The sequence below is a fragment of the Panthera tigris genome, chromosome B3 (assembly GCF_018350195.1).
Source record: "Panthera tigris isolate Pti1 chromosome B3, P.tigris_Pti1_mat1.1, whole genome shotgun sequence".
In the NCBI taxonomy this organism is placed as follows: domain Eukaryota; kingdom Metazoa; phylum Chordata; class Mammalia; order Carnivora; family Felidae; genus Panthera; species Panthera tigris.
In genome coordinates, this window is record NC_056665.1 from 144,369,557 (window position 1) to 144,383,676 (window position 14,120).

Sequence of the window (14,120 nt, forward strand, 5' to 3'; positions counted from 1 at the left end):
CGGGCCAGAGCCTTCTGGGACGACCCTCTGATCTGCAATTCCATTTTCTGGAATTCATCCTGGGGCCCAGTGTGAGGTGTTCCCAGAGTGGTTTGCTGGGACAACACGGCCAAGGCAAAGTGTCCTCGTAGGGCGTGGGCAGCTAGCAAAGGGCCAGCCTTTCCGGGGACTTCGGGGCTGCCAAAAAGAGTGCGTTACGAGGCCCTGCCCCGGTCCCCGCCCACAGCAGCCCGACCGAGGGGACGCTGGAACTTCTCGTTTGTCCTTTGCACGAGCTTGTATAAACAGCGAAGTCGTAGCGAGCAGAGGCCGCCCAGGAGGCGCGCTCCGCAGCCGGGAGGGGCTGCCCACGGGTCCCGGCATCCCGCGCGCGAGGGGCGGGGCGCCGTGACGCCATCCTCGGGCGCCGCGCCGCGCCGGAGCCGGAAGTGCGGAGGCAGCGTCGCGCGGCCACGTGCGGAGCGTCCATCAGCGGGAGCCCGCCGAGCCTGGCGGGTGAGACTCGGTGCGGCCCCCCCTCGCCCCCTGCCGGCCCGGCCTGCCGCGTCCCCAACCTCTGCTGGGGGGCCCTTACCTCTCCTGCATCCCCCCCTTGCCGCCCGTCCGCCTGGAAGCCCGCTTTGGGGGAGACTGGGGTGAGGGGGGTTCCGTGGAATGAAGCCTGGCCTGCAGGTGATACCACAGACCACTGACCGCTGCCCCGCTGGTGGCCGGTCCCTCCTCTCACACCTGGAGAATGGGAGTCGGTGTCCCCGAGAAGGGTGATGAGAGGGTCTGATCCTTAGTAGGAAATCGTGGGCTCGTCCTTTGCCATTGCCCCGCTTGAGTTTCTCCATCTGTGATTTGGGCTGATGACTTCTAATTCGTGACCTAGACCAAGAAGGGCTTAACACGTCAGTGCAGGGTGCAGCCCTGTTGGTCGTCCTGTTGGACAGAGCCAGGGACGGAGCCAGCCACCCCACCCTCACCGCTTGGGACCTGGGCCTCACAGCCCTCCACCCAGATCCCAGGTGCACCCTCTTGGCACCTTTGCATGCTCATGCCCACACACATTCTCCCAGGTCTCAGGCACCTGCCAGATAGCAACACCATGAGCTTCGTGGCGTATGAGGAGCTGATCAAAGAGGGTGACACGGCCATCCTGTCACTGGGCCACGGTGCAATGGTGGCAGTGCGTGTGCAGCGGGGGGCACAGACCCAGACCCGGCATGGCGTCCTGCGGCACTCAGTAGACCTCATCGGCCGCCCCTTCGGCTCCAAGGTGACCTGTGGTCGAGGTGGCTGGGTGTATGTGCTCCACCCCACGCCTGAGCTCTGGACACTGAACCTGCCACACCGCACCCAGATCCTCTACTCCACTGACATTGCTCTGCTCACTATGATGCTGGAGCTTCGGCCTGGCTCTGTGGTCTGTGAATCCGGTGAGTTCTTTGGGCTACCTCAATCCTGATTCTGAAAAATTGACTTGAAGATGAAAGTCTGACCCAGCATCCAGACAGCCTCCATCCTGCCCTTCCTGAAGACAGGCGTGGTTGCGCAGCTTCTACTTTACCAATGTTTTGGGGGGGCTGACTGCAGGGAGTGAGGGCAGAAGCAGGAGCACCAGTTAGGAGGCAGGTGCTGTAATCTGAATGAGAGTTGATGGCACTGGACCAGGGATTTCCCCCAGAGGAGCTGGTGTTCAGTGAGAGTCCTGCCTGTCTTGGCGAGGCAGGGCCAGAGTGCCACTTGGCTTTGGCCTAGGTGCTGACTGCCAGTCGCTACCTCTGTGCTGACAGGAGGGCAGAGAGTGGCTGGCCCAGCAGTCCCCGACCACCCAGCCCCAGGGCCGAGAGTTTCCCCTTCCTGGAGGGAGACCAGGGCTGCTCTGAGGTACTCATTGTAGGTGGGGAGTCTCTATCTCAAGCTCATCGTCGGCCAGCACTGCTGTCACTGAGCCCAGGGCCTGAGGTCATTCCTGGCCCTTACACACACACACACACACACACACACACACACACACACACACACACGTGCTGGGGCCACCTGGGGTGGAGACTGAAGCATACAGCCTGGTCAGGAACAGCCCAGGCCCGATGCACCTATATTTCCAGCATGTGCCTCATGGGCTGTGCAGCTGGGCTCCAAGGTCACAAAGAGTTCCCAGAACCATTGCTTCCAGGTCTGAGGACTTGAGGCCATCTTATCCCTCTCAGGCCTCTTTCTCCATGTTGGCCAGCCAGATACTTTGAAACGGGAAGAGTCAGGTGCAGAACTTGGGCTGTGGGTCGGAGGGTTAGTGGGGTCTAGGCAGAGGCCTGCTGCTCAGCCACTGGGGACTTGGGGAGCCGGTGGCAGATGGGCAGCAGGCCCTCGAGCCAGCTCCATCCCCTACTGCTCTCTGTGCAGTGGGCGTGCTTCTGGGCTCTAATATGCCAGCTGCCCTCTAGGAACTACGGGTACAGCCGTGAACAAGACAGGCCAGGTTGCCCCTTCCCTGAGGGGACAGTAAGCCCAGTGTCACTGTTTCAGTGCTGTGATCGCTGTGAGGCTAGTAAAACTGGACTGTGTGTTTGAGGGTGGCTCCAAGAGGTCCCTCCACCTCGGTCGGTCCGGGAAGACCTCTGGCATGGGGACATTCAGTTGGAAACGAGGAGGAGGAGGCGCTACCAAGAGCCAAGCAAGCGAGAGTGTCACCCCAAGGGTGAGCCGTGCAGAGGCCCTGAGTGAGGACCCAGCAAGGAGGCCAACGTGGCAGGGGCAGGAAATGAGGTCGGGAGGAAACGGGCACAGCTCGGAGGGTGGTCGGGTCTGACTGTGCCCGTGTGGAGAGGCGAGAGCAGGGTCTCACCGAGGGGAACAGAATCGCCTGTCTGGTGGCGGTTACGGAGCCAGGAGGGAGGGCCCAGGCTGCGCGGGGGCAGGGTGGAGGCGGGGAGGCAGGAGCTACCTGTGGACCGAATGTGGGGTGGGAGAGGAGAGTCTGGGGCACCCCTGCGATGTCTGGTCGAGCTGTGGGTGTCGTTGACTGGGCAGGAAGGGCCGCCGGGAGGGGTTCGGGCTTGGAGCGGATCCAGCTCTGTCCTCGTTAACGCCGAGCGCTGTCGGGTGTTGGGAAGTCGTGCGTGTGCGCTGGACAATAGGAGTCTGCAGCGAAGGGACCCGGCACTGGGGAGCATGCATCAAGACTGGCACCCGAAACCGCAGGGCGGGGGAGGTCATGGGGGGACGCAGCCCCAGCTGGGCACAGCCAGGTGAGAAGTCAGGCGGAGGGGCAGCACTGACAGGAGCCGGGGAGTGGCCAGGGCAGGTGGAAGAGAACTGGCGGACGGCGACGTGGGGAAGAGTGGGGCCCGGTGGCAAGTCGGCTGCCGTGTCTTGGTGCCGTGAGATCAGGCGAAGTGAGGGCGGAGGCACACCACACTCCCGCTCCACGTGGCCTGGAGGTGGGCAGACCTCTGAGTGGGCAGCGAGCTTGGGGGACTCAGGGCCAGCCACCGGGTGGGAGGTGGGGAGTGGGGGGCGGGGACGGGGTTTGCTCCGGTGCTGGGATCGGGCAGGGCGGCCGCTCTGCCGCCCGGACCCACTGCAGACCCCGAAAACAAACCCAGCCGGTCGCGTCCCCACCCAGCCCCAGTGCAGACTCGGTGACAAAACCGTGGGCAGCCCGGACCTGCCGGGCAGTTCCGGAGTGGTGCCCACTAGCGACCAGGATCGTCTGACCCATGGGCCCCGTGTGGGTTTTTCCAGAGTAAGGGTGGGGTTGATTCTTAAGTGTCCCCGGCAGTCCTGCCTGACACCCGTCCCTTCCTGCCAGGCACTGGCAGCGGCTCCGTGTCCCACGCGCTCATCCGCACCATCGCGCCCACGGGCCACCTGCACTCGGTGGAGTTTCACCAGCAGCGGGCAGAGAAGGCCCGGGAGGAGTTCCAGGAGCACCGAGTGGGCCGCTGGGTGACGGTGCGCAACCAGGACGTATGCCGCAGCGGCTTTGGTGTGAGCCACGTGGCTGATGCTGTTTTCCTGGACATCCCGTCTCCTTGGGAGGCTGTGGGCCACGCCTGGGACGCCCTCAAGGTTGAAGGTACGTTGGGGGCTCTGGTGTGGGCCTGGTCTTGGGTGTGGGTCGTCTGAAGCCCAGAGAGGTCAGAAGCCAACAGGCCACATAGTGTGGCCAGGCCAGGGCCCCTTTTGACCTGAAGTCGGGGTGGGTCAGGCTGGCCGAAGGCTCGTGGGGAGGTGGAGAGGAATAGGAACTGGGGAGAACGGGGCTCCAGCTGAGCCTGTGTTCTTCGGCCTTGCCCCGCTCCCCCCCACCCCCCACCCCCTGGAGCTGGGAGGCATCTGAGTTCCCTGGGGACTGTGGCAGCCCCACCTTAGAGGTGCCACCTGTGCCTCAGGGCACTCCAGACTCTGACCCCAGCTCTTGCCCGAAGAGTCTCCCCTCCCCCCACCAGCCACGGGCCAGCAGAGTAGCCCCTTTTAGGGAAGATACGAGATGTGGAGGCGGGAAGGAGGCGGGAACATTGGCTCTGAGCCAGGGAGGCGCTGGTGAGGCCCTGGGTTTTTCCCTTTTGTGGAGAAGGAGCCAGCCCAGGCAGCCAGGGCCCCTTCCCTCCTCCCTGCGGAGCAGAGCAGGACAGAGGGTGGGGAGGAGGGTGGAGAGCCACCCCAGGTGCCCCCAGGGGGAGGGCTGCCCTCCCCCCCCCCCAAAAGACAGGTGCCAAGGCGCGCCTCAAACAGCAAGGCAGCAGCAGTGGGTCCCAGTGGGTCCCCTGCCGTGTCCCTGCTCTCTGCCAAGGTGGCCTGGGGCTCGGGAGGGGCTGAGCCCAGCTTCCCACCCCTCCACCCCTTCTAGCTTTACCCCCAGATGATGCCAGGTCCAAGTGGTCACCCTCCCGAGCCTTCCTCCTGTCGTTGGGGCTCCCTCCTGGTGCTTGGCCGGGGGAGCTGCACCATCCGTGGACCCCACCCCCTATACCCCTCCAAGCCCCTCCCTTGGGCTCTCTCTGTGTCTCTTGCTCATGGGCCTTGTATTTTCTGATACCTGCCTGCTCTGTGAGCCCGACCCCAGCGAAGCGCAGTCCCCAGGCTCCCTGGGATTCGGTCTGGCCGGAAGGCTCTAGCCCTTGCCCAGAGGGTCCTGTCTCCCCAGCAGTACGCTCAGGGGCCAGGTGCCTTCTTGGAGATGACACTGTGCCCTCTAGGTTGCCATCAAACTGCTCGTGCTTCCTCCAAACTCACCCCTTCCTGAAGATCCATCTGGCGGTCCCTGGGTGTGTCCCCAGGTGTGGCTGAGGTGACCAGGCCTCAGGGACATTCCAGGACTTGCCCGGCCACATCCCTTCCCCCGCCTCGGATTCCCCACACCCTCCTTGCTAGGATGGGGATGTGGGCTGGACGCGGGCCAGGCCGAGGGACACTGCAGGTGGGCCCTGGTGGGAGGTGGCAGGAAGGGGCTGTCAGCTCCCGCCTGCACCCTGTCATCCTTGGCCGTCGGTGCCTCCTGTTCCCCAGAGCGGGTGGCAGCCTCTAATTTCCTGTGACAGCAACAGCCTCCGCCCGCCGGTGAGCCCCGTCCCCCACTGCTACCGTGCCGTGTGGTGAGTGCTCTTCTGGGCACGGCGCTCCTGCAGCTGGGACAGGGCTCTGCCCTGACCCCTGACCCCTGAGCCCGTTGTTCCTCCTGGCCCCGACCCTCGGCTCTCCCCGTAGAAGCGCCTGCCAAAGGCCAAAGAAATAAGGGTCGTGGGCTTGGTCTAAGTGGCCCCTTCCACGCGGCTCCCGGAGAGCCCCTGCCCCGCCGGCCTGTGCCCCTCCTCCACCCTGCTGCCAGGCTCTGCGTGGTGGAGGACTCGGCCGGCCTCGGGGCCCGGGACGGTGGCCGGGCACCCACACGCCCGGCCCGCAGTCCCCAGCCCTCAGGCTGCTGGCTCCTGAGCCCCCACCCCACCCCCCGCCCGGCTCCCCTGACTGCGCGTCTGGCTCCCCGCAGGTGGGCGCTTCTGCTCCTTCTCGCCGTGCATCGAGCAGGTGCAGCGCACGTGCCAGGCGCTGGCGGCCCGCGGCTTCTCAGAGCTGAGCACCTTGGAGGTGCTGCCCCGGGTGTACAACGTGCGCACCGTCAGCCTGCCCGCGCCCGACCTGGGGGCCGGTCCGGGCCCCGAAGCCGGCCCCGACGCCAGCCCCTTCCGCAGCGGCACACCCATGAAGGAGGCCGTGGGCCACACCGGCTACCTGACCTTTGCCACCAAGACCCCCGGCTAGCGGGCCTCCCTGGAGCCCAGGCAGGGAGGTGTGGCTCAGCCAGAGGCCGCCTTATAAGGTCAGCGGGCGACCGCCAGGCCTGGCCTGTGTTTAGAAAGGCGGGGGGGGGGGGGGGGGCGGGGCGGGCGGGCAGGGCTGGGGGGCCCCAGGGGGCGGCTCCAGGAAGGCCTCCTGCCCCAGTCACTGCTGGGCTCTGCTTCCCCGAGCTGCTGCTGTTCTTTTGCCACAGAAAATCTCCACTGTCGCAAGCTCTTCTGGGTGTTGAGGCCAAGGGGTGCCCCTTCCCAGGTGGCCCCAAGCTGGCAGGGAGGGGGGCAGCAAGGACTCCGAGGAGAAGGACCAGGGGCTTGCTGCCCCACTCGGTGTGCGGCCTGGCTCGTCCTCTCCCCGGGGCGAGAGCCTGGCGCTGCCCTGGCCCCCCCCCCCCCCCCCCCCCCCCCCCCCCCCCCCCGAGCTGCCCGTGCCAGGCCGGCCTGGCGGCCAGGGAGAGGTGGTCTTGCCGTGTGGCCTCGGGCCTGGCCCAGCCTGCCTGGTGCTATACAGGCCAAGTGGCAGTGTCCTGCGGCCCCTCCTGTTGGAGAGACGGGGGAGGGGAGCCCTGCCCCCCTGCCGAAGTGCCTCCTGTGGCCGCGGTCCCGCCAGAGCCCCTGGCGTGGCAAGAAGCGAGACCGCGGCATCACTTAGCCGGGAGCCTGAGGAGGGCGGAGAAGTGCTTCAAGTGATCCGGCTGGCGGTCCCTCTCAGCTGTTTGAACCCCAGCTGTCCAACCCCAGAGCTACTTGGGTGCCCCACCCTCACGGGAGCCCTGGGGACAAGGGGGCGCATCCAGGGGGGAGGACACCCCTCCAGGGCAGGCCTGCCCTGCTCTCTGGCATCCATGCCTGCCACTGCTGCGTGAAGGGCCCGAGTGTCTGCCCTCGGCCTCAGCTGTCATTAGGAGCCTCAGTTTTCCCATGTTGGACGAGAGCCCCAGGGTGCTGTGCTGGCAGGGGGCAGGGGGCCGGCCCCGACCATGCCTGGCAGAGAAATAAACACCGTTGCCCCTGCCGTGCACCTGGTCTGTTTGGTGCCACTCGGGTCAGACCCTCATTCCCGACACCAACCTCCGGGCTGGGCCTCCCCACACACAGCCCTGGGTCTGCTCCTTCCTCTCCCTGTCCCAGGGCGGGGCGTCTGGACAGGGGCTCTGGACTCCAGGACAACAGCCTGGGACATGATGGACAAAGGGGCGAGTGTGTGGCCACCCCCACTCAGCTGCAGAAAGGGCCACTTGTCCTAGTGGGTGAGGGGGGAGAGGGTCTGCCTGTGTGTGTGTGTGTGTCCGTGTGTCCATCCGTCCGTCCGTCTGTCCTTCCATCCTTCCGTCCCAGAGCACTGGACCCTCCATTCACAGCACGGTCTGTCTCTTATGCTTTCTGAAGGGTCTAGAGCTCAAGAAAGACCCTCCAGGCCTGAGTCCGTGGGAAGATGCCAAAGGAGGTGGGCCTACTGGGGGGCTGGTCTCCTGGGGGAAGCGTCACAGGGCGGGGCTCCCTCTTCCTCCCAACCTCCTGGCAGGACCTGAGCCCCACCAGATTTCCTTGGGGCCCTGGGACCACTGTCCCAGCCTTCTCCTGCCTCCCGGGACCTGGCCTGACCTCTGAGCGGATGCTTAGCTTCGGGGACAGAGGAGGACCTGTGCCTTCCCCTGGCCTTTGAGAGAGAGGCCTGCAGGATGTCTGGCACAGGGCATGGCCCGCCTGGGCAAGCTCCACTTCCCAGATGGGGCTGAGGATGGCGATCTAGACCACGGCCCTGGTTTGTCACTGGGCCTGGGGATGCCAGAGGACTGGGGTCAGGAGACCTGCACCCCTCCGCACGGGCACACCAGGCACAGGGCAGCTCTCAAGTCTGGGTGGCCCTCTGGCCCCTCATCTGTGCCGCCAAGCCCCATGTGAGCCCCTGTGACCCCACCGGGCCTCCAGGCATCAGCCTTGCCCCAGGTAGCCCTCTGGGCCCAATTCAGCCTCAGTCTGGAGCCCCGTGTGGCCCTGAGCCCCCGGTGAACTCCTCTGCACCCTTAAAGACCGCACTCAAAATGTGTCTCAGCGCCGCCCAGCCCCAGCCTCAGGCAGGAGCATTCTGGGGAACCATTCTCTGCTCCTGTGTCTCCTGGCAAAGGAGCCAAAGCCAAGTGGTGCCCCAGTTCTGCAGAAGGGGAGCCCAGTGTCCAGAGGCAGGGCCAGGGCCCATGGTGAGTGGCCGGTCAGCAGGTTGGTGACAGCCACCTCTGCGAGTCAGCAGCACGGGGCTGGTCACAGGGCAAGGATTCACGGGGACGTCCCCCGCCCAGCCCCAGACACTCACTCTGACCCTCAGTTTTTCCTGGAAATTCCTATACCCGCCCTGCCGCCACCCGAGATGCAAAGATGTCACATGTCCAACTGCCTCCCCTGCTGGCCTCCTCGGGCATCCGAGCCCTCGAACACCTAGAGACCCTGGCTCACTTGCTCCGTGGGTCACAGTCCGAGATCCCACCCTTCCCCCAGGAAGCCCCCTGGGCCTTGCCCTCTTCAGCCCTGGTGTGTTTTGCCCCTGCCCTCGCTATGCTTCACCCTTGCCTGCCTCTGAGGGGCTCACCCCCTCCACCAGAAGCCCCTGGGCTCGGGTGGGTTGGGGGCCCAGGGTGGGATTTTGGATGGGCAGCAGGTGGCATAATGGATGCCAGGCTGCTGGGGGCCACACCCTGTCTAACAAAGTGATGAGGAAGGGTTGTTTGCTCCATGAGGATAGGACAGCAGGTGGACTGCCCCACACCTGCCCCCCTCACGCCACCTCCCCCCCCCCCAGCCTTGTCTGCCTCTGTTGCCTGTCTGTCTTCTAGGGACACAGGCCCCCCTCTCTCTCCAACCTGTTGCTGAAGGCAGGCAGACAGGCTGTGTGGGACCCCAGGCCGGAGAGATGATGCTGTTCCTACCCGGCTCTAGCTCACTGCCTAGGCGGAGAAGCTGAGGCCCAGAGGAAATGAGACTCTCTGGGGCTCAGGCTGCCAAGCTTCTGCATGCTGACCGGGGACTACTAGATGCTCTCCTGCCCTGTGTGGTCCCTTGGATTGTAACCACAGAGGCCAAAGGGGAGAGCAATTTCCACTGGAATCCTGGAAGGCTCCTCAGAAGAGGTGACCGCTGTGCGAGGTGTGGAAGGGCTGGTGGAAACTGGAGGAGGATGAGCAAGGGTCCTTCCAGGTGGGAGTGTGCAGGCCTCAGACAGGAATCCCACGGGCAGGCCTGGGAGAGGGCAGCTTGATGAGTTGTAGAGGGCGGTGTCCCCACCTCTGAGACTGGTAGCTGCCTGCCCTGTTTGCAAGGCTGCTGTGCGCACAGGCTGGCCGCCCAGACACAGTGCCCCACTCTACCCAGAGGCTGTTGGGCTCACAGGCCAGGCTGGGGGTGTCCCTGCCTCCTGGTGGGGCCTCAGGTGGGAGGGTCTCCAGGGGCCTCCCTGCTGGGGGTCTTGGCCCCTGATGCCCCAGGAGGGATGTGCAGGTGGAGGCTAATGTTGCCCAGTCCTCAGAACTCTGCCCTCTTGGCCAGCCTCGCGGGGTGTGTCCGCCAGCCCGGCAAGTGCAGACCAAGCCCCTGCTACGGGTCACGCCCTCCCGGCGCCGGGAACCAGACGTTCGGGCAGCCCTGCCTGCCCCTGCGGGGCTCCCGGGAACCAGGCACCAACAGGCAGGTGAGAGCCACGAAGTGGAAGCAAAGCAAGGGAAGGGGTTTCAACCTGTGGTGTGTAGGGGGGACGGAGGGTTGGGACCATCAGGAAGGCCTTGCCGGGAGGTGGCCCCCTGCAGTCGCCGACGGACAAGGATATTTGGACTTGATTCTTAGGGAGGCCAGACTCCACTGGGCCCTGCACCGGGGGGCTCGGGCTCTGGGCCCACCTGCCTCACATCCTCCCTCTGGGCACCGTGGTGACGGTCCCTTCCCTCCTGGCGGAGAGGAGGACACACACAGTGCCTGCCTGGGGGTGGGAGTGGGGAGGAGCTGCCATGGGATTGAAATATCCAGTTGGCGTTTGCCCAGTTGGTGCTCGTACGACGTTTTGGATTGTTGTAAGTTAGAGGGGTGTTTGTTAAATAATCTCTACGCCCATTGTGGGGCTCAAACTCCTGACCCCAAGATCGAGAGTCGCACGCTCTTCTGGCTGAGCCCTCCAGGCACCCAGAACATCTGTGATTGTCATCGCTGGTGAGAGCCACTGCTGCCACCGCCTCCGGGAAGCCGTCAGTCTCCGTCTCAGTTTCCAATGCCAGAATCTTGGGGCCACTCTGGGTCTGACAATGTTCTTTCGAACGGCTTTTTGCTTCAGGGGCACTTGGCTAGTCTCTCAGGATAATGGGAGAGAAGATTTGACACTGAGGCTTCTCTGGAAAACCCAGCTCATCCGCCCGCTGTGCTCACGGTTGTGTAATAAAACTGAGAACCGCAGGAACATCAGGCCAGCGGGGTGGGGGTGGGGGGAAGGAGCACTTTGGGTGACCTCACGGCCTTTGAGGTACGTGCATGGTCAATCAGCTGTCACGCAGGCATGCTACATAACAAATACCTATCCCCCCATGGCCGCAGAGGCTGCCGGCAGCAGTCCCTTTCGCCCTCAGATCTGCGGTGTGGCTGCTCTTGGCCGACCTCAGCCAGGCCTGTTCACGTGCGGGGCCAGCTGATGTCAACTCAGCCCGGCCCCCCGCTTCTCTGCTCCCTCTGGGGCTGCGGCCTGGCCTGCGTGCAGGGAGGGGGGCGGGCGGGCCCTTTCCGAGCCCTGCATCACACGGCCTGCCCTCGGGTCGGGCGGACAGGGGGGGCCTGCGGTTCGGGTGGCGGGACTGCGTGGCAGGGGCGGGGTGGGGGGCAGGGCAGGGCGTGGGACCGCGGGTCTCTGCCGGCCTCGCCTGCCCTCCCCGCCTCGCCCCTCGGAGGGAGGAGGGCATTTCAAAGTCAGGCTGCCTCGGGAGCGGCTTCGGCGTCGGCGGGAGGGAATAGCTCGGCTCCCACCAGGCTGAGAATAGCTCAGAATTGGGTCACGCTCACCGAGAGCTCCGGTCGCAGCCTCCAGCCTTTGACAGTAATCAGCTTTCTCCCTGACATCTGTCCCTTCAAAGGGGGTCGGCCGGGTGTGGGCACATTTTTAGAAGAAGCAGAGGGGCCGGGAGGGGAGGAGGGTCCGGTAACGAGTTGGCCCTACATCCCTCCACTCTCCCCGCCCCTCCGGGCGGGCCACCTCCACCCCTCCCCCGACCTGCGCCATCCCCCACCTCTCAGCCGCCAGCCACCAGCCATGCCCTCCTGCCTGCGCTCTGGCCACCCTTGCCCTTTACCTCCCGAGTCTCCCTCTTTCTCTCTCTGGGGCCCTCTTTCCTTCCGTGGAGGATAGAAGCAGCAGTGAGGGGATCCTGGGGCTTGTGTCTCTCCAAGCCCTCAGGCCTCTCTTCAGCAGCCCCTTAGCCCCCAACTTGAGCCCAAAATAGTACGCAGCCCTTTTGCCCCTAATGTCCTCAAGTCCTCCCCACGTGCCCACAAATGCTCTGTGCGTGTGCCAGTCACCAAGCACTTGGCACAGGGGGACCCTCTGAGTCTCAGCCCTCAAGTCCCTCCCAGCCTGTCCCCACAGCCAAGCGTGGACCCTAGGTCTGGCACCCCAGTGAGAGACAGAAATCACTGTGTCCTGGGACAGGAGGTGGACAGGGTTTTCTGAACTCCAGACATTTAGGGAGATGCTTGAGTGGCCTTTACTTTGCCAGGACCCAAAGGTCGGCACCCCCTTCTGACTTCCTGTCTCTGTAGCAAAATCAGGATGTGTCCGCCCAGAATGAGTTCTGCCAAGCTGCCCTCCCCCAGAAGGCAGAAGTGACCTTCCACGGCCAGGCCTCGGTCCTCTCTGCTGGCCAGGCCGTCTTTCCAAACCCACAAGGCAGTTCCCGTGGCAAAACATTCCTGAGTTTGGGCCGCGGGTGTGTCCAGGAAATCTCCCTGGAGCTGAGGCCTCCCGGCCCTTGGACCAGCCGAATCAGCATCGCCTGGGGGCTCCGTGGAAATGCTCTTCCCTGGCCCCACCCCAGGCCTGCGGCATTCGGAAGCTGGGGGCACGGGGCTCAGTGATCACTGCAGAGACACCAGCAACTCTCCAACTTTCTTCCTTCTTTTGTTTCTTAAAACGCGCAAACGCATCCCGATTACTTGAGCAGCAAGGTCAAGTCCGCGGAGGCTTCCAGCACCATGGATTCACTCCTCCAGGCCGCGCTGGTGTCAGAGCTTCACTTTGCCTCAGCCTGCTCCTGCTCGGAACTCTTGTGTCGTCCCCAAACCCTTCTCTTGAGATCGCTGTGTCTCTGGAGGCTCATCTCGCCGGCGAGCTGGGAGAGGCAGCGCACGCGGACCCCTTCGGGACCCCTTCGAGTCTTGACGTGAACGAACCAGAGGTTTTATTTTACAAAATGAGACATTTGGGAAACTGAAGTCTGAGCGCTTCGTGGGTTTAAGGAATGACACCTTTTTTAGGTGTGCTAATGGTCCCGGGAGGTGGCCCTGGGCCAACGGAGTGGAGGCTGGGAGAGAGGAAGCCCCATACTCCTTGGACGTGGAAGGCTTTGCATTTTCTTATATTTATTTTTGAGAGAGAGACAGAGCGTGAGCAGGGGAGGAACAGAGAGAGGGAGACACAGAACCCAAAGCAGGCTCCAGGCTCCCAGCTGTCAGCACAGAGCCCGACGTGGGGCTCGAACCCACAGACCGTGAGATCATGACCTGAGCTGAAGTTGGATGCTTAACAGACTGAGCCACCCAGGTGCCCCTCTTTTTTTTTTTTTTAAGTTTGTTTGTTTGTTTATTGAGAGAGAGAGAGAGAGAGAGAGAGAGAGAGAGAGAGAGAATCCCGAGCAGGCTCCATGCTTTCAGCCCAGAGCCCGATGCAGAGCTTGATCTCACCAACCCTGGGATCGTGACCTGAGCCAAAATCAAGAGTCAGATGCTCAACCGACTGAGCCACCCAGGTGCCCTTGACATTTTCCATAATACATTTTTTAAAAGGAAAAAAGTGCCCCAGGCCTTTTCAACCATTTCTTTGCTCTAGACTTTCCAGGCAGCAGGAAGAAGTTCCTGTCTTTGCAGGTGCCCCAGACTTACTTCCCTCGGCCTCCTCTGAAGTCAGGGCCCTGCTGTTTCTCTAGGGTTTTCCAGCATTGGGGCAGGGGGCAGTGGGTCACACGCTGCGGGGCAGGTGGGAGAGGTAGGTGGCCCGTCCCTGGCGGGGCCACAGTGAGCCATCCACTCTCTGCTCCTCGCATGGATCCAAGGCCACAGACCCAGGAGTGGGTTTGCTGTGGTGGAGGGTGGGCCTTGCGAGTGGCCCCAGCACAGAGGGAGGGAGGGCCCTTGCTTCCTGCCCTGGAGAAGGCTGTGTCCCACAGCTCCCAACTCCAGAAGACCACCCTGTTTCCTCCTTCCACACCCTCCCTCAGCCCTGCCCCCGCCCCACTGAACTTGTCCCCCAGAAGATAGCGCAGAAACCCATTTCATTGCAGCGTAATTGACATGTGATGGGTGGCGCCCATGTAACTGTCCCGATCCAGGAGTCCTGTGTGACCCCATCCCCTTTCCCGCCGTCTCCCCTGCCAGGCCCTAGGCAGCCGCTCTTGGCCACTATCATAGCATTTTCGAGAAAGAGGCTCTAAATGGGACTGAACCAGCGACTGAGGTGAGGAGTGAACGTGGTTTCAGAGGCACCCTCAGAGCAGGTAGCTGGCACATGGCGGTCGGTGGCGCCCCAGCTGCCCGCACCAGCAGCCTTAGGCTCCCAGGATGCTAGGTGCATGGGCCAGGGCTCTGAGCTGCTAGATACACAGA

At 63.7% G+C, this 14,120-nt stretch overlaps 2 protein-coding genes across 5 annotated transcripts; both read left to right on the plus strand.

The window, feature by feature from the left end:
* The first annotated feature begins 272 nt into the window (after nt 1–272).
* On the plus strand, nt 273–6,358 carry TRMT61A (tRNA methyltransferase 61A). Of its 3 annotated transcripts, none has more exons than XM_042990662.1 (4): nt 273–505; nt 1,062–1,421; nt 3,797–4,063; nt 5,975–6,358. In XM_042990662.1, exons 2-4 carry the CDS (start codon nt 1,091–1,093, stop codon nt 6,244–6,246), a joined length of 870 nt encoding a protein of 289 aa, XP_042846596.1. In that variant the 5' UTR covers nt 273–505; nt 1,062–1,090; the 3' UTR covers nt 6,247–6,358. The 3 variants fall into 3 exon arrangements, with proteins under 3 accessions (XP_042846596.1, XP_042846597.1, XP_042846595.1); XM_042990663.1 differs by having other exon boundaries at nt 273–495; XM_042990661.1 differs by lacking the exon at nt 273–505 and having other exon boundaries at nt 519–1,421.
* A 2,762-nt stretch (nt 6,359–9,120) lies between these two features.
* On the plus strand, nt 9,121–12,931 carry LOC122239320. 2 transcript variants are annotated; one of them, XR_006218287.1, is made up of 3 exons: nt 9,121–9,403; nt 9,819–9,960; nt 12,464–12,931. XR_006218287.1 is itself a non-coding variant. In XM_042987802.1 (3 exons), exons 1-3 carry the CDS (start codon nt 9,250–9,252, stop codon nt 12,731–12,733), a joined length of 633 nt encoding a protein of 210 aa, XP_042843736.1. In that variant the 5' UTR covers nt 9,121–9,249; the 3' UTR covers nt 12,734–12,931. The 2 variants fall into 2 exon arrangements, 1 of the variants encoding a protein (XP_042843736.1); XM_042987802.1 differs by having other exon boundaries at nt 9,121–9,470.
* Nucleotides 12,932–14,120: the final 1,189 nt, after the last annotated feature.

Excerpts from the sequence above, each read along its gene's own strand:
- TRMT61A (XM_042990661.1), top strand. The coding sequence starts at position 1,034 with ATGCTCATGCCCACACACATTCTCCCAGGTCTCAGGCACCTGCCAGAT. Across the intron at positions 1,422-3,796 it reads CTCTGTGGTCTGTGAATCCG|GCACTGGCAGCGGCTCCGTG; the intron begins GTGAGTTCTTTG and ends CCTTCCTGCCAG. Across the intron at positions 4,064-5,974 it reads GGACGCCCTCAAGGTTGAAG|GTGGGCGCTTCTGCTCCTTC; the intron begins GTACGTTGGGGG and ends GGCTCCCCGCAG.
- LOC122239320 (XM_042987802.1), top strand. The coding sequence starts at position 9,250 with ATGAGACTCTCTGGGGCTCAGGCTGCCAAGCTTCTGCATGCTGACCGG. Across the intron at positions 9,471-9,818 it reads ATGAGCAAGGGTCCTTCCAG|CCTCGCGGGGTGTGTCCGCC; the intron begins GTGGGAGTGTGC and ends CCTCTTGGCCAG. Across the intron at positions 9,961-12,463 it reads AACCAGGCACCAACAGGCAG|CAAGGTCAAGTCCGCGGAGG; the intron begins GTGAGAGCCACG and ends TTACTTGAGCAG.